General features: G+C 41.5%; 2 protein-coding genes across 5 annotated transcripts in view; one reads left to right on the top strand and one right to left on the bottom strand.

Moving 5' to 3' along the window:
- The first annotated feature begins 222 nt into the window (after window positions 1-222).
- On the top strand, window positions 223-8,601 carry LOC143279920 (cytochrome b-c1 complex subunit 6, mitochondrial-like). Of its 2 annotated transcripts, none has more exons than XM_076584257.1 (4): window positions 223-290; window positions 5,722-5,745; window positions 7,090-7,251; window positions 8,380-8,601. In XM_076584257.1, the coding sequence occupies exons 1-4, from the start codon at window positions 246-248 to the stop codon at window positions 8,410-8,412; spliced, it is 264 nt and encodes an 87-aa protein (XP_076440372.1). In that variant the 5' UTR covers window positions 223-245; the 3' UTR covers window positions 8,413-8,601. The 2 variants fall into 2 exon arrangements, with proteins under 2 accessions (XP_076440372.1, XP_076440371.1); XM_076584256.1 differs by lacking the exon at window positions 223-290 and adding an exon at window positions 3,671-3,709.
- A 746-nt stretch (window positions 8,602-9,347) lies between these two features.
- The window catches only part of LOC143279917 (structural maintenance of chromosomes protein 6-like), a 67,079-nt gene continuing 58,721 nt past the window's right edge, over window positions 9,348-17,705 (bottom strand). For all 3 annotated transcript variants that reach the window (XM_076584252.1, XM_076584250.1, XM_076584251.1), the window contains exons 26-28: window positions 15,399-15,548; window positions 13,353-13,450; window positions 9,348-13,013 (exon numbers count right to left, since the gene is read on the bottom strand). In XM_076584252.1, coding sequence (XP_076440367.1) covers window positions 12,884-13,013; window positions 13,353-13,450; window positions 15,399-15,548 — 378 coding nt within the window. In that variant the 3' untranslated portion in view covers window positions 9,348-12,883. The remainder of the gene's footprint in view (window positions 13,014-13,352; window positions 13,451-15,398; window positions 15,549-17,705) is intronic.

Genomic DNA, 17,705 nt, shown 5'->3' with positions numbered 1-17,705 from the left:
TGTTGAGGCTCCCTCAAGCTTATTAGTCAGTCTCCCAAAAGATATTGGCAACTGATTCGATCAGAACATTTATTAAAAAGGAAATTATACACACTTTCTTTATTACCTTATAAATGTAATGTACTTATAAAAATGCGTTTTGTAGCTAGGCAACAGAAAAATTACGAATTCAATCTTATTTCAGGACTCTAATAACCATGCCTCCCCCTATAACATATCCGGGTTCCATCAGGAATAAGACCAAAATGGCGAGCGAGGAGGTTGCTGTGAACCCCGACCCTGCTCAGGAGGTACAGTTTTATAGATATGATTTCTTTGTGGTTTAGCGTTACTTTAAAGAGTTGGTATTAGTGAAATATTTTTGGTTAGGAAGGTAAACTTAAGCCTTAACTCACCGGTCTTGTCTGATTGTTTTGTATCCCGTTTGACCTTGCTGAGTTGCGATACCATTCATCGAACTTTGAAGAATCAGCGGCGAAATCCACATTTCTTCCCTTCCATTCATCTGTGTGACCGGCGGAGTGAGCGACCACGCCTATTGCCACCCATTCAATCCTAAAAGGGGAAAATGTGGATATTGCCCATTCAACTTAACATTCATTCTTGTCTACTGCAACTCATGAGTTGACCCATTTCGAACAGTGTCTGTGACAACTGTGTGTGCTAAGGCAGGGTGTCTCATTGTTTCCATGTTCTGCCCTGAAAAGAGTAATATTAGGCTGTGTTTTGCTTTAGCCGGTAACTCCGTCAGTAATACTAATTGTATAATCTAATTTAGCATCCTAAATGCCTGGAGCTGAATATAGCCATAGGATTCTAGAGTGGCACGAAATGAAGGGCTATGTCGCAGTGTAGCATCCTAAATTCCTGAGCTGAATTTAGGATGCTAAAGTGCGATTATACCCTGTAATATTATTAGTGTAATTGTTACAACTAAGTGCTTGTGGTTGACAGCGCCATGCTGTTTCGTGGAGTATGGAGAGAGTTCACTGAGCCAGCCATTGGTCAACATCACAATAAATCGAGATAATTTGAAAAATATAATGAAGACAAAGAGACTTTCTTTAACCAACAGACGTACATGTGTATGATTTATGCAGCATGCACACAAACACCCAGCTTGCAGACTTGAAAGTTGATCCCCCATAACCCCTTCACATACACAATGTGTGTGACAGATACTTGTTTTTACACATTGCTTTAAAACACACACACACACACACACACACACACACACACACACACATATATATATGTACATGCACAATTTCTGTTAAAAACATGTTTCTGTGTTGGGGGGAGAGAAACCAGAGGAAGAGGTGTGGTAAAAAAACAACAACAACAACCCAAAACAAACATGTTTCTTACTCAGAAAATTATTCTGAAATAGTGTTGCTAAGTACTTAAGAGTTGGTAGTGTCATTCTAAGTTCCATTGACAAAGGACAAAGAGAGAGGTTAGACAGCTATTGATCTCCATCATATATAAAAGACTGGAAGAGATTTAAAAGCTTGATAATAACCAATGGACAAGTGTGTGTAATTCTTGCAGCATGCACGCACGCACCAACCACATTGACTTAGTCACACATACAGTCACCCTTCCTCCTCACTACACCCCCCATCCACACACACACACACACACACACACACAGTCAATGTATGTGACACATACATGTTACAGTGACCTACCCCCCCCCCCCGCCCCACCCCCCCCCACCCCCACACACACACACGCACAATTTGTGTTTATAACTATGTATCTTTTTTCAGGGGGAAGAGAAAAAAGAGGAAGTCCCTGTGGTGGTAAAAAAAACAACAACAACAAAAAAAAAACACACAAAAAAACACACACAAAAAAACCCCAACAACAATAGAACATGTTTCTTATTTTCTAAAAATTGGTTTGTAATAATGTTGCTGTTACTGTGTGTTTGTGGTTGGCAGTGTCATTCTGAGTTTTCATTGACTATGGAGAGAGGTCAGACAGCTATTGATCTGTACACCATATTATACCTAGACTCAGGCAATCAAAATAAGATAGACTTAAAAGATTATAATAACGGTAAACCAGTGGACATGTATGTTTCATGTAGCATGCGCACAGACATCAAACATGCTGACATAGTTGTGTTAAGGACAAAAGTAATCCATTGTACATTAATATTGATAGCTTTGTTTTGGTATTTAACAGCAACAACATAAACAGTTCCCGTAATCCTTTTTCCTTCCACCAAGCTGACCAATGATGTCTCCAAAGTAAACAATAAACATTGCACTCAAATAAGAGCTGTTTTGTGTTCATCACTATGTGACTGAATGATCACAACATTAACAAGATGCAGTTCAGTCCAGTTCAGTTCAGTTACTCAAGGGGGCGTCACTGCATTCGAATAAATTCATATATATATATGCTCCATCACATCTGCTAAGCAGATGCCTGACCAGCAACTTGACCCAACGCAAGCAAGACAGAACATTTGGCAACAAGGATAACATACAAACCCTGGCAACAACGATGGTGCACAAACCCACAAGTATGACACGTTTTCTGAACTGCACATATTTATAACAAGACACAACATTCGGCAACAAGGATAACGTAAAAACCCATAGGTATGGCAAGTTTACCGAGCTTTTGAAAATGTATTGTTGATTCAAATGAAATGCTGGAATATGTTGGAAGAAATGGATGTTGAAACTCTGAAATGTAATGCGTGCCATAGACATCACAGAAGATAGCAGGAAGAAAGTATTCCAGAAGATAAAAATTTTGCTTCTTCACTACACAGGAGACAAAATTTTTTGAAATATTCCACTCTTACAAAGAAATATAGAGGTATTGGAGCTGTTAGCAAATATACTTTTACAAAACAGTCACTGTTGGACTACTTCACTTAAAACGGAACGCATCAATCAGTATCTTTAAATTTTGTCAAGAAAAGCACCAAGAAGGTGAGAGCATTAATATGATTTAAACAAGACTCAGAAGTTTAGGCTCAGTATGTGATTTCCATGATTTTGACAATGAAAGTCTAGCTCAGATTATTAAACTTAAAGAATGCACTTCTGCTCAATCAGGAAATCAAATGACGAAGATAATTCTTTGGACACTCTTTATACCATAGTAGTCCTGTTTGGCAGAATGGTTAAGACGCTCAGCTGCCAATACAGAGAGTCCGTGAGGGTGTGGGTTCGAATCCCGCTCTCGCCCTTTCTCCTAAGTTTGACTGGAAAATCAAACTGAGCGTCTAGTCTTTCGGATGAGACGATAAACCGAGGTCCCGTGTGCAGCACGCACTTGGCGCACCGAAAAAGAACCCATGGCAACGAGAGTGTTGTCCTCTGGCGAAATTACGTAAAATGAAATCCACTTTCATAGGTACACAAATATGTAAGCATGCACTCGAGGCCTGACTAAGCGCGTTGGGTTATGCTGCTGGTCAGGCATCTGCTCAACAGATGTGGTGTAGCGTGTATGGATTTGTCCGAACGCAGTGACGCCTCCTTGAGAAAGTGAAAGTGAAAGTGAAAGTCCTGTTCAAATCAGACAAGGGAGATATCAGAGGTGGTTCGGCAAATATTCAACCCAATGTCATTACTGTGGATGCAGTTTTCCACATCAAGGGACATACCCAGCAGAAAGAATGCAGATTATGTCACAAAACTGCCCATTTTGCCAGAGTATGCCAATCTTCACACAGAATAAGGCAAGTTCGCCAAGATGATCAACATGTAGACTGTTGATGTTCAAGCAAGAAGTTCATCAGCAAGAAGTGCTGAAAGCATCATCCATGTGTCAAGCAAGAAAAAAGTGAAAGCACCCATTACTGAGGCACAGATCATCAGTATATCAATGAAATTCTTTGTTGATTCTGGGGCAACCAAATTGGACAAAGACAACAGAAATATCATATACTTATGTTGGACTGAGGCAGTGAACAAGACTGTTGTGTGTAGTAAATGCATCCTAGAAATGTTCAGAATGCAATCGCTGAACTCTTGAGTGACATTCCTGATGTGGAGAATCTGACTGACATCAAAGAGAAACCTCAAGAACATGATCTGGCTCTCCAAGCAACCGTACAAAAGATCAGGGAACACAGTGCAGAATTAGAGAATGCCTTTTCCCCATGAATGAACTTAACATTCTTCAGTCATTTGTTTGGTGACTTAGGAGTTTATCAGACCCAGAGAAGATAAAAACAGTCGCCAACACTCTACCGACAAAATCTGTACCTAGGGAATGCGACAATATGTCGCAAGATTCATACCAAAATATGTATCCATTACAGAAGAACAAAGAAGCCTGACAAAAGCTGGTGCCATTTGGAAATGGTTAAAAACAGAACAACAAGCGTTGGACAACCTCTAACAACATTTGAACACAACTGTTGGTGTCTTATTCTATATCATGTCAAACTGATGCAAGCTAGGCCTGTTGGGTTTTTTCTTTTGGGCCAAAATTTATGGCTAATTCAATAATAATAGAACCGGCAAAGTCTGCTGTCTGCTAGCCAATCATATAATTCCCGGCCGGAGGTGATGACTTGTTCCAGTGGCCACTATTTACTGAGAAAAGTCAATTATGTAGTTGCTTTGTCATTGCCAACCTTTTTATGCATTTCAAATGTTATTTTTGTGCATGCTTGTTGTTTTGTGTGGCTTTCTGGGATGTTTTCTTCCTAGAATTTCAGTCATTTATATCGTTTGCATCAGTTCTTGATGTTTATTTTAATGTTTTCAGAATTTGTCATTGCCGTCATTTGCGTCAGTTCTTGATGTTAAACAGAGATGTTGTATATCTTTGTGTCGGTTTCTGATGCTTAATTCTTCTTCTTCTTCTTCTTCTGCGTTCACTCGTATGCACACGAGTGGGCTTTTACGTGTGTGACCGTTTTTACCCCGCCATGTAGGCAGCCATACTCCGTTTTCGGGGGTGTGCATGCTGGGTATGTTCTTGTTTCCATAACCCACCGAACGCCGACATGGATTACAGGATCTTTAACGTGCGTATTTGATCTTCTGCTTGTATATACACACGAAGGGGGTTCAGGCACTAGCAGGTCTGCACATATGTTGACCTGGGAGATCGTAAAAATCTCCACCCTTTACCCACCAGACGCTGTCACCGTGATTCGAACCCGGGACCCTCAGATTGACAGTCCAACGCTTTAACCACTCGGCTATTGCGCCCGTCAATGCTTAATTCGATGTTCCATCCTACTTGGCTGAACTCCGAGACAGTAGCCCAGAGTCTCTGGGTTTTCCTGTTTTCCGACCTGGATGATATATCTCTTGAGCCAGATCATAGGGGTAGGGCTTAACCTTAAGGTCGGTCTGGAAGGGGTCTTACTCTTAGGGAAAGCAAGATCACTCCTCCCTCCCCATCAAATCTCTCTAGGGTAGATGAGGTATTGGCCCTGCCCCTACTTTGGCCAGTGGGGTGTGTGTGTGTGTGTGTGTGGGGGGGGGGGGGGTGTTTGGAGGGAGGGGGGTGGCAGTCTGTCACGTCTGTTCTCAAATCATTCAATACTGTCAGCTTGGAAAGTCCAACTGTCTTCTCTTTGGGTGAAGAGTAGGCTGATGTTCCCTACCTTACTTTTCCAAAGAATCGTCAGATTGCGTGTATCTCCATCATCTTTTCATTCAGCAACGGCTACACATTTGTTACACACATTCATTAACAATTTGTGTTAACAACTGATTGTTTCTGTTTCAGGAGGAGGAAGAAGAGGATTTGGTGGTAAATGATTTTTTAAATATTTTTTTATAATTTACTGTAATGTTTATTATTAGTTTCACTCATTGACTAAGCTTTTAGTTTTACTTGTTTTATTTGTATTGGCCTCTGCCCAGCTAAATCTGTAATAATTGTTGGTTTTAACATGGTTGAGCTTGAATAGTAAGTTCTGTGGTGGTTGAACAGTCCAGTCTTTTGAGCTGAAGTTACGCTTGCAGACCTTGTATCAGAGCTTTATTGTATAGTGCAGAGGTACATTAACACTTTCCATACGAACGGCGAAAGAGATGAAGTTAACAGCGTTTCACCCCAATTACCATCATCATCAAAAAATATTGCAAGCGGAAGGCTCTTATACTGAAGACGCGAATGTTGACAAAAAATACCACATTTCTGACGACAGAAGCTAAAGGTTGGGTCATTCACACACCCACTTGACATCCAAGGGGTCTGTGTAGAGGAGAAGAGAGGACTGGCCGTACTGAGTGAGTTAATATTAATAATAATATGAACTGGTTTAGTTACTCACCAAACAAAAATTTGCATTAGACACTTGAGCCAGCTGTCAAAACAGTTCCATGACAAATGTACAAAAAATTTTCTGCAATGAGCCAGAAGCTTGTGGAAAAGAACACTACTTATTCTGAAACTTTTTGCCACTTACTCTCCCAAATTATTGAAACAAGATGTATATGTTCAGCAATAACTTCAAACTGTTCTCAGTACAGAAAGAGTCTGTGAGGTTTTATTTTTCAAGTCTGTTGAAATGGGCAGACAAAAACATGAAAGGAAAAAGGAGGAACTGAAGATTTATTCAAGGAACATTATTGCATGTATTGTCATTAAACAGTGTATTTTGTTGTTATTATTCTTGTCACAGCAGATTTCTTTACATGAAATTTAGGCTGCTCTCCCCAGTAAGCAAGTAGCTACACTGAGAGCGCCACCCTTTTTTTTTTTTTTTTTTAGTTTTTTTTTTGCATGCAATTTTATTTTCATTTTGAAGTAAATTTTTCTACAAAATTTTGCCAGGGACATCCCTTTGTTGCTGTAGGTTATTTTACATGTGCTAAGTACATGATGCACTCAGGACCTCAGTTTATGGTGTCATCTGAATGACTAGCGTTCATACCACCACTCGAGGTCTAGTGGATGGGGGAAAAAATACTAGCAGTAGCAACTGTGGGATTCAAACCAGTGCACTTAGATTCTCTTGCTTCCTTGACGGATGTGTTACCACTAAATCCAACACTCTACTCCCCCATCATCAGTGTTAAACTGCTCATACACACACACATACACACACACACACACAGCATCACACTTGGAAGGAAAACCTATTTTCAGGACCCTCAGGACACCATGAAGGAGACCTGCGCAGGCAGCACTGAATGTAAAATGTACAAAGCCCGTCTGGATGCTTGCAACGAACGAGTCAGCAGCAGCGAGGGCACAGAAGAAACGTGTGAAGAGGAGCTGTTTGACTTCGTGCATTGCGTAGATCGCTGTGTGAGTACTGGTTAGGTTATGGTTCTGTGTGTACTTCTTTTTTTCTCCCCTACCCAGTGCCAAAAAACTTGAAACACAAAACAAGGTAGTGCAACTGTAACTTAGGCCTTGATGATGTAAAGGTATATCCACAATACAGTGAGTTAAAAGAGTGCTTGTTGGAGGTAAGGGAAAAAAAGTGCATTTTGTCACATGACAGGAAATGACTTGGCATCTCTTGTCCTAATTCATGACATGCATGGTGTGTGAAAATTCTTGATTTGACGTTGCTTACTTTTCTAGAAAGTCAACCCAACATGGTCATATCAAGACTCCCTGTTTAATTACACATACTTAACCGTGACCCAACTAGTGCAGACTCTGGCAGGGGTCTGACATTCCTGTCCTGTGCAAACTACTATCCGCCTATGCGGAGAAAAAGAGAACAACTACGGCCGATAACCTCCCGGAAGTAGGTAACCTCCCCTTTGTCCCGCTAGCTAACGCCCTCTTTTTCCGGCAGCCATCTCGACACCTGTTCCTGTGCTCCGCATACGGCTAAGTTTTACTCCCTGTTTTCAGAATTTGGCTTAATGAAACAAAGCTGTCACCAAAAAACCCCAAACCAAAACAAAAAACAAACAAAAAAACTCCTGTAAAACAACCCAATTCACATTATCTCAACCATTTAGCTCTTATATTGTTAATTAACAAACCTAGTCTGTGCTAAGACGTAGATCTCCACCGCTCAGTTGGTAATTGTCTGAGAGCAGCTATGTTTATTTTTGCCTCTGTATGTGTGTATTGTGTGTTGTTAAAAGGCGGCCAGTGTGTCTTGTCATGTGAAAACATAGTAGTTAGACACGTCTGGAATTTGTCAACCGAGTGACTTAAGCACTGAATAGTAAATATCATGACTCCTACATGTTGGGATAGCACAAACCAGGGCAGAAGTTGTTTGTATGTTTGAATTATTATTGTAATAATTAATATTGTAATCATTATTTTGTTAGTGTTATTTACTATTCAGTAGTGGTTCAGTTACAACTATTGATGGTTTGATGAGATAGAAGTAGTATCTTCTTATGTGTATGCAGTCTTTGCATGTTGACGAAGTGTAATGAAATGTTCTGTATTTTTGTGTTTCAGGTTGGCAAGTCATTATTTACCCAGCTGAAATAGGACGACCACATCCTGTAGAATGACGTGTGAGCGTAAAAGATGAAAGTGGTGAATCACACTCATCAACATTTGACTGTCATCTTAGGAACAGTGATTCACTTTGTGCACTTAGCATTACAGAGGTATTATTGGCTTGCAAAAGTCCTGTTTTATTTGTGAAGTAAAAGGCCTGAATGTTACTTGAAATAACAGATTTTTGTTTTGTTGGTGTGTGTGAGTGAAAGACAACATTCTTACATAGATACACTTGTGATAACTGTCACATTTAAAAGGCACCTTAAAATACATATATACAGTATATCGATGCACAGTCCTTTTGTCATCCTTGAACTCAGCTTGATCTTTGTTGCTCGAGATGTCTGTGCATTATCTGATATACTACAACACAGCCAGAATGAAATGAGTGGATGTCCAATTATTATTCAAAGGAAGCTTTGAAATTCTCCCCAATCAAATGTTGGCTGTTCTCAAACCTGCTGTGATGACAGTCTTTGAGCAGGACAAGTCTCATAAAAGCTTTCTTTTTGTGTGTGTATGTGAGCGCTGGTGTGAGAAAGAGTTGTTTTCCCATCAGTTCTGGCTTGATAACAGACACTGAAGTTCAATGATTCTTACTGCCACAGAAAAAGACACAAATTACAGCTTCAAATGGCATTTTTATTCAAACAGGTTTATCACCACAAATTCACTGAGAGCTGTAATGTTCTGAAAATGTACATTTATCATGCATTTCATTATTCATAACAGTTATTGTTTTTAAATTCCCAGGACTTTGATTAATTGAACTCCCCAAACCCCCCGAAACAATGTCGTACATTCCCTGATAGTTTCATTAATAAATCGCACATTATGAAGCATGTTTTGAATCACTCCCTTGAGTCCTGGACTTTCCATTCAATGAATGTACCTACAATGTAAGCACAGGGAGGACCTTGTCAAACCAGTACAATGACCATTTCATTGCTGTGAAACAAAAAAACACATTTAAAAAACAACAACAACAAAAAAAAACAACACCAAAACAACCAAACACTGAAGCTGCCAATATCGGTCCCTCTCCACTGTGTAACAGTCAAACTTAAGAACAAGATAAGAGAAAACAATAACTGCCAAGCAAAAGCAGAAGAAGCCAGGATGGAGTATTAAACATAGGTTTAAGGTCCCATTGCCTTTTATGGCCATTGGGGCAGTAAATAAATATCCATTTTGTCCAGGGCTCGAGAGGGGAAGGTGGGAGGTGAGACCCAAGTCTCCTCTTCCACCTTTTAAATCTTCCCTTATGAAGTCAGGTACCTATTTACACACAGGTGGATAGGAAAATCAGTATTAGTGCCAGTTCCAAGCAGGGATCGCGTTAACGCATGTTTTTCACGTATTTGACGCATTTTGACAGCGTTCACGCATAACACTTAAGCAAAACAACTTTTTACTCCAAGCCGTATCAATGCAACTTTAGGACTGACTTGGCAGCTAGGTTTGCGATACTGAATCAGACGGTACAAGACAAAGAGTCTGTGCATGCGGAGCACTGCGAGATGCCTACGTGACTCTTAACAGCTACAGCCAATTAACAGAGTACGTGCGCACACAACACTGCTTAGCTGACGAGTTTTGGAACAGAGTGGCATCATAACAGGGCGTGACCAGTTTCGAGAAAGCCTGCAAAGTTGTCATCATGGATTATGACGCAACAAATCCTGATTTTGCTGTGCTGGCGAACATTGCACTGACAGTGCCTGTCAGCTCTGTTCCTTGTGAGAGAGGTTTCAGCTGGCAAAATATGATCAAAACTGCTGACCGATCAAGACTGACAGATGCGCATGTGGACACGCTGTTGCGCATTGCAATGGAAGGTCCAGCATTGAGCCAGTGCAACGAACTGATTGTCAGGGCTTGCGGTGAATTTCAGCGCCGACGTGAGCGGCGAAAATAGGTGAGTAAACCTTTGATTTAGTGTCATAGGTCTGACGCAATTCTGACTCTAACTTACGCGTTTTTTTGCCGACTTTGCGTAAGCTGCACGCGTTTTGAAAAAGTCTAGCGCGATCCCTGTCCAAGGTTACATCATCATCCTAAAACGGGGTCTCGAACCCTGGTCACTGATCAGAAATCCAACGCCTAGGCAACTCTGCCACAGTGCCTCCTTGTTTGGAGTAAAACAAACACCAATGCAAACCATTTCATCACAGTGAAAACTCTATGCAACAATGAAAGGACACATTGGCAACAGATCACAATCATTTCTCTCTCTCTCATCAATGAAGGTGTAACTTGGATGAAAAACTAAAATGAAACTAATGATCTATATAGAGGGCATAAAACTCAACACTGTGTTCACTGTCCCACCCTCCTCAGTATCACTCTGTGATTAACAAGGTAGTGATACAAATTGAATGAACAGAGGCCAACACACGTTCACACAAAATGCAACAGAGTAAGAAAATGAGAAGGAAAAACAAAAAACATGACTGGCTAAACTTTGGAAGGAATATGTCTTTTTAATGTCTTACTGTAGAGAATGAGATGAAAACACTTTTCTTTCTTCATGCATCTGATTCAAGAGAAAAGAAAGTAACTGCCTGTAAGCAACACACATCTGCCAGTAAAAGACCTTTTTCAAGAAGGCAAAGCAAAACTTGACAGTTCCCAATTTTAATGGTTCCAGAATTTTCTGTGATTCAAGCAAACCATCATGACACATGCCATCACTGATAATCTTTATGTTCACAAAAGAAGCATTCACAAGCATGTAGGTACATACAAATGCATGCATGCAAAGCTATCAGTAACAAGAGGAAACAAATGAAGAAAAGAATGTTTCCATAAAAATGACTCGCTTGACCCTGCTTCTATTACTTGCGGATAGTTGCTGTATCACAGTTGTCTGACTATGACCATCAGAACAGCAGGAGGTTAGGTTCACACTATCTGGGCTAGAATTTGACTGTTGTGGAGAGTGTCTTGCCCAATACCCACTCTCTTGGCCAAGAGGGTTTTAGGACAGTCAGTACTGGGATGGTTCACAAAGGACTAGTTGGCAGCACAAAGAGCCAGTGCAATCTTGCCTCCTAGTTTGAGACTAAGCTGTAAATGACTTCCCACTGCATATGGAGACCACTGATCATACAGCTCTCACTTGCTGTTGGCTCAACTGCAAGTTATTATACATGTATAAGACTATTAATTCCTCTTCAAATTACTTGTGTGATTGAGCACAGAGTCTTGTTTCTTTTTCTTTCTTTACCAAGCCTGTATTTTCATCTGTACACAATATTACTGACTAGGCCGTCAACAGAAGACCTAACCTGTGCCTTTACTAAACACAAAACATGGAAAAGAAAAATACGCCTAGCGCCTTCTGAAGTTTGCATAAAATTCAATGACATGTTCAAGAAATCAGATAACACAGCTTGACTAGATTAAAACTGGCCACCCAGGCATGTCTTAACAAACTGAACCAGACGTGCAATCTTTTGCTACAACAATACAGGATTCCCACAAGAGACCGAACAAAATTTCATACTTTTTCAAAACCAGATTGAATTGTTTTTTTCCATTCCAAACACAATACAAGACGCAATCTTGCTGATAAAAGAGATTGTTAGGCATCCTGGTACCATTGTTTAACTTTTATGTTGTTGGTCACTTGTTTTTGTTTTTTTTCCCAATGCATTAATCTCTGATGAATGGTACTAACCAGAGGATTTATTAAAATTCCAAAACTTTTTTTTCCAGCTCTAGAGATGGTTCTCGGATTTTTCCAAGACTTTTCCAGACTTGCATGACCGTACAAAATCTATACACCAACACTGTCCACTGAATAAACATGTGATCCTTTTTTTTCTTTCTTTTTTTTTCAAGTAATGACTGTTTTCCTTGGGACAGGAAGAAGCCATTAGAAATGTCTCGCCGCGCTTCTCTCAAAAGAAAGCATCAGTACATCTGGAATATCCACTGAAGGGGTCAATATACACCCCACAGTTCTGTAAAGGGAAAAGAAAAATGGATGGAATAGGGTGGCGAGTGGGGGTGGTAGGGAGAAATAAAATCTATGATGTAAAAAGAACAAAAGAGAGAGAAAAAAACAACAAAAAACCAAAAAACAACAAAATGGAGAGGGAGGAGAAAATGAAAACACACACACACTGACTCGCACACATACATACACTTTCAATCACAAAAACCTGTTCTTTTCTTCAGCATTTTCTCAGTGCCCACTTCTTCAGGACACTGAACAGCAGACGTAAGACGCAGTCAGCAAGAATTGCTCAAACACTTGGTCATTGTTGTCCTTTTCCGACAAAGCTGTCCAGCTTGTTAAAAAATATGCAGCACAGTACTTTAAATCACAGCATCACGTTTTTCCGGGCATAACTTGGGTCACTTTTCACCCCGGGGGAGTGAGAGCGAACACGCTTTCCACTGCCACAAACGGGTGCCACGGGGTCTGAGTTCAATCTCTTCAGACCTCTCAGTCCTCATCGTCCCCATCACCTGCCCTGCCCTGCTTGCCAAAGTCCAGCCTGGTCTGACCTTTGGCGCGATCCGGGTCCGGCATTTGGAAGATGCGAGGTCGCCCCACCACACTGCTGCTGAGCTGGCTGGAACACAGTGACCAGAACTGTATTGTATTATACTGTGTTGTAATGTGATGTATTGCATTGTATTACATTGCATTGTAACTGTATTGCACTGTGATGTATTGCATTGCAATATATTGCATTGTAATGGATTGTATCACGACCCAGAACAACTTGTATACCTTATTTGTTGTCACAACAAATTTCTGTGTGAAATTCAAGCTGCTCTCCTTGGCAGAGGGGAAGAATGCTTCACCATAGTTCAGCACCACCCCCATGTCCCTATCTCTGTCTCCCTATTTCTCTCTCTCTCTCTATATATATATATATGTATATTGCAGATTTACTACTGTATGTTACCTCATATCCTGTGGAGTGAGGAAGATGAACTGTTTATTCGTCTGGTTTCGTGTCATCTGCAGCATCATGTCCATGGAGATACGACGATTCACAAGGTCCTGAGGGGGGGGGGGGAAGAAAAATAACAACAACAATTAAATAAACCATGTCATTCAATTTCTAGCATTCAGAATGAGCAGTTAAAATCAAACATCTCTTTAGCAAATACTGCAAAGTTCATCACTCACATAATTTTTCAATCACAGTTTGGTGATGTTGCTCTCTTACATTTTTCTTTCTCATAAAATAAAAACACCTCAGGTACATCCTGTGTATTTTCTAACCTGTAAAACACTGTAAACAGAAAAATAACAAGAAGCAAAAGAAAAAAAAAAAAACAGAAAAAAAAGGACAAAGAAATTATAATGTATCAAACAACATCATGTACAATATTTCTGAAATACCTCCTGTGCACTCTCTTACCTGTACAATATCATTTTTGTTCTTATTCTATTTATTTCATTTGTCTTCTTCGTACCTTTCATTCTTACTGTATTTCTAATGTATTTAGTTATCAGTTTGTTTTGTTTCGTTTTAACTTATTTCATTTCAGGCAAATGTTTCACACAAGCCTATGGCAGGCTCTCAAAGCCCTGGCCAGTGCACTGCGTTTATGCATAGGTCAGGCATCTCCTCCTTTTAAAATATTTTTAATAAATATTTTATTTCTTTTTAAAGCAGGTGTGGAAAAAGGTGTGAGGATCAGTCCACATGCTTTGACAGCTTGAAACCGAAACCCCATGCCACCAGCTGTCCTGGCAAAGTGGTTAGGCCCAACACACACGGGTCCTGAAGCGTCAAGTTTCAGGCGTCAAGCATCAAGTTTCGTGAAGAGCCTCATGTGCGAGCCATTCAGGCAACAAGTGTTGGGCGCCGGGTGTCAACACTGATGACGCCAGGCATCGTGACGCATGACAAGAACTTGTCCTATTCCCCCCACCGCAAAAGCGAGGTTGTCGTGAGGAACAACAAATCAGAATCTAAATGATGCTTGTTGCGCGTGTGGCAGGTTTCAAGCATTCTGGCTACAATGAAGCCAGGCTTAAAAAAATGATGCGCAGCCAACGCTAACGCCCCATGGGCGATGGCCCTTAGCATCACAGACTGAAGACAGGGAGGATGCAGGTTTAATCCCCATCAAAAGTGGGTTTTTTTTCCGTTTTTTGTTGTTGTTTTTTTTAGCCTGTGGCTGGCTCCTACCCAGATCTGAGTGAGCTATGGGATGATAGGGACTACACAGTCAAGGGTTGTCCACCTCACATTATGCTCAGATTTCCTGACCAACACTGCCAGTGTCTTGTTAAATTCTCTCAGCCTGGTTGATCCCTGGATATATTATGAGAGTACAGCCTTGTCAAGTAGTGACTTATCCCACACCTAAATGTAATCCCACTGCAGCATCTTCATCAACCCCATCATTCAAAATGTCCCCAATTCTAGGAGAAATAGAAAAACAAAATAAAAATCCCCCAACATCATGCCTATGTGGACCTTATCATCACAGCCACCACCACCACAAACACCCTTAAGAAATAAACCATAAGTGTCGTATGAAACGATAAAAAAAAATTCCTATCCATGCTCGTTTTCAAACTGAATATATATATCCAGTTCTCTGTGAGTTTATAATTCTCAGTCTCTCAATTTGTTTGGCACAACGCTCCGAGGCAATACCCAAAGGACGCGTGTCTATGAATTCTCTTCAGCATGGCCCTTCTCACTTTGCACAACGCTCTAAGACAATACTCCAAGGATGCCTGTCTATGAGTTTTCTTCAGCTCAGCACAGGCCTTCTCACTTAGCACAACGCTCTGAGACAATACTCCAAGGACACCTGTCTATGAATTCTCTTCAGCTCAGGCCTTCTTAATCCCCCCCCGAAGAGTAGATTTTACTTCTCTCCTTTTTCTCCCCCCGCATGCCTCCTTACTTAGCACACTGCTCTGAGGCAATACTCCATGGACACCTGTCTACGAGTTCTCTTCAGCTCAGCACAGGCCTTCTTACCATGTAGACGTCAAACTCGTCCAGACAGCGGAAGGGGGACTCCATGGCGTTCCAGAGACTGAGGATGAAGCAGACGGTGGAGAAGGACCGCTCCCCTCCAGACAGCGACTTCAGGTCGTTGTTCACCTCAGAGTCCTCGGTTGGCGCCACCTTCACTCGTCATGCACACATCACACAGTCATCAGAAAAAAAAAAAAATCAATCTATCTATTTACAAGAAATACTCCAGGCTTTCCAGATAAAAATAAAGTGAATAGACCAGCAAGTTACTTACAAATCAAAGGTCCCATAGCCTTTTACGGCCAACGGAGCAGTGAATTTATATCCACTTGTCCAGGGCCATGACCCGGCAAGACGGGTCGTCTTTTCACTGTTAGCCGTGCGAAATTTGGCCAAGCAGAGCAAACCGATAGGCCTAGTTTGCATCAGTTTGACATGGTACAGTATATGACACCAAATTTATATCCGCTTGTCCAGGGCCATAGAAAGGTGGAGGGGGCAGTGAATTTATATCCACTTGTCCAGGGCTCAGCATATTAGAAAGGTGAAGGGGGCAGTGAATTTATATCCACTTGTCCTGGGCTAATAGAAGGGTGGAGGGGGCAGTGAATTTATGTCCACTTGTCCAGGGCCATAGAAAGGTGGAGGGGGCAGTGAATTTATATCCACTTGTCCAGGGCATAGAAAGGTGAAGGGGGCAGTGAATTTATATCCACTTGTCCAGGGCATAGAAAGGTGAAGGGGGCAGTGAATTTATATCCACTTGTCCAGGGCATAGAAAGGTGAAGGGGGCAGTGAATTTATATCCACTTGTCCAGGGCTCAGCATAGAAAGGTGGAGGGGGCAGTGAATTTATATCCACTTGTCCAGGGCATAGAAAGGTGAAGGGGGCAGTGAATTTATATCCACTTGTCCAGGGCACAGAAAGGTGAAGGGGGCAGTGGATTTATGTCCACTTGTCCAGGGCCATAGAAAGGTGGAGGGGGGCAGTGAATTTATATCCACTTGTCCAGGGCATAGAAAGGTGAAGGGGGCAGTGAATTTATATCTACTTGTCCAGGGCATAGAAAGGTGAAGGGGGCAGTGAATTTATATCCACTTGTCCAGGGCATAGAAAGGTGGAGGGGGCAGTGAATTTATATCCACTTGTGCAGGGCATAGAAAGGTGAAGGGGGCAGTGAATTTATATCCACTTGTCAAGGGCCATAGAAAGGTGAAGGGGGCAGTGAATTTATATCCACTTGTCCAGGGCATAGAAGGTGAAGGTCAGGTGAAGGGGGCAGTGAATTTATATCCACTTGTCCAGGGCCATAGAAAGGTGAAGGGGGCAGTGAATTTATATCCACTTGTCCAGGGCCATAGAAAGGTGAAGGGGGCAGTGAATTTATATCCACTTGTCCAGGGCATAGAAAGGTGGAGGGGGCAGTGAATTTATATCCACTTGTCCAGGGCTCGGCATAGAAAGGTGGAGGGGGCAGTGAATTTATATCCACTTGTCCAGGGCTCAGCATAGAAAGGTGGAGGGGGCAGTGAATTTATATCCACTTGTCCAGGGCTCGGCACAGACAAGTGAAACCCAGTCCTCTCCATCCGCCGTTTTAACCTTCCCCAAACCAAAGTCAGTCACACCCCATTCACACCTGGGCGGTGTGTCAGAAAATCAGGAGTAAAGTGCCTTCCCCCCAAGGACAAGAACACCATGCCGAAACAGGGCCTCAAACCCTGATCACTGTTTCAACACTGGATCAGAAATATCAACTGACCCTGCTATGGAGCCTCCTTTCATGTGGATGACCGTTCTAACCCCACCGTTTGGGCAGCCGCATTCCATTTTGGGGAAGGGGCATACAAGGTGAGGTGGAGGGGGTGGTGGTACACTGCATGCATTTGTGTTTCCATGTAACCCACCAAACAATAATGTGGATTATGAGGTCTTTGTTGTGCATGTCTGTACATTATATATAGTCATTCAAATGAAATGATAAACCAAGGTCTTGTGTGCAGCATACATTTAGCACACGTAAAAGAACCTGCGCCATCTGAAGATCTGTTTCTGGGGAAAAGAAAAAGAAAAAAACACCAAAAAAACCCCTACCCCAAAACAGGAATAATCCACTCTGACAGTAAAACAACTACACTTGTATACAGGTAAGAAGAAAAAAAAAAAAGCAACAAAAAAAAGTTGGAGCCACACTAAATAAGCTCTCCCCAGGAACAGTTGCCTGAATTTCACACAGATAAATCTACTGACAAAAAGCAATAAAATCTATATACACTGAAGCTACTGTTTTTTATGGACTACAAGGC

This window comes from Babylonia areolata, chromosome 3 (assembly GCF_041734735.1).
Source record: "Babylonia areolata isolate BAREFJ2019XMU chromosome 3, ASM4173473v1, whole genome shotgun sequence".
Lineage (NCBI taxonomy): Eukaryota > Metazoa > Mollusca > Gastropoda > Neogastropoda > Buccinidae > Babylonia > Babylonia areolata.
The sequence above is the reverse complement of the archived record's forward strand: the minus strand, read 5'-3'. Positions and strand labels throughout refer to the sequence as shown.

Coding starts and splice junctions, on each gene's coding strand:
- LOC143279920 (XM_076584257.1), top strand. CDS start 246: ATGGCGAGCGAGGAGGTTGCTGTGAACCCCGACCCTGCTCAGGAG. Junction 291..5,721: donor ACCCCGACCCTGCTCAGGAG/GTACAGTTTTAT, acceptor TTTCTGTTTCAG/GAGGAGGAAGAAGAGGATTT. Junction 5,746..7,089: donor AGGAAGAAGAGGATTTGGTG/GTAAATGATTTT, acceptor ACCTATTTTCAG/GACCCTCAGGACACCATGAA.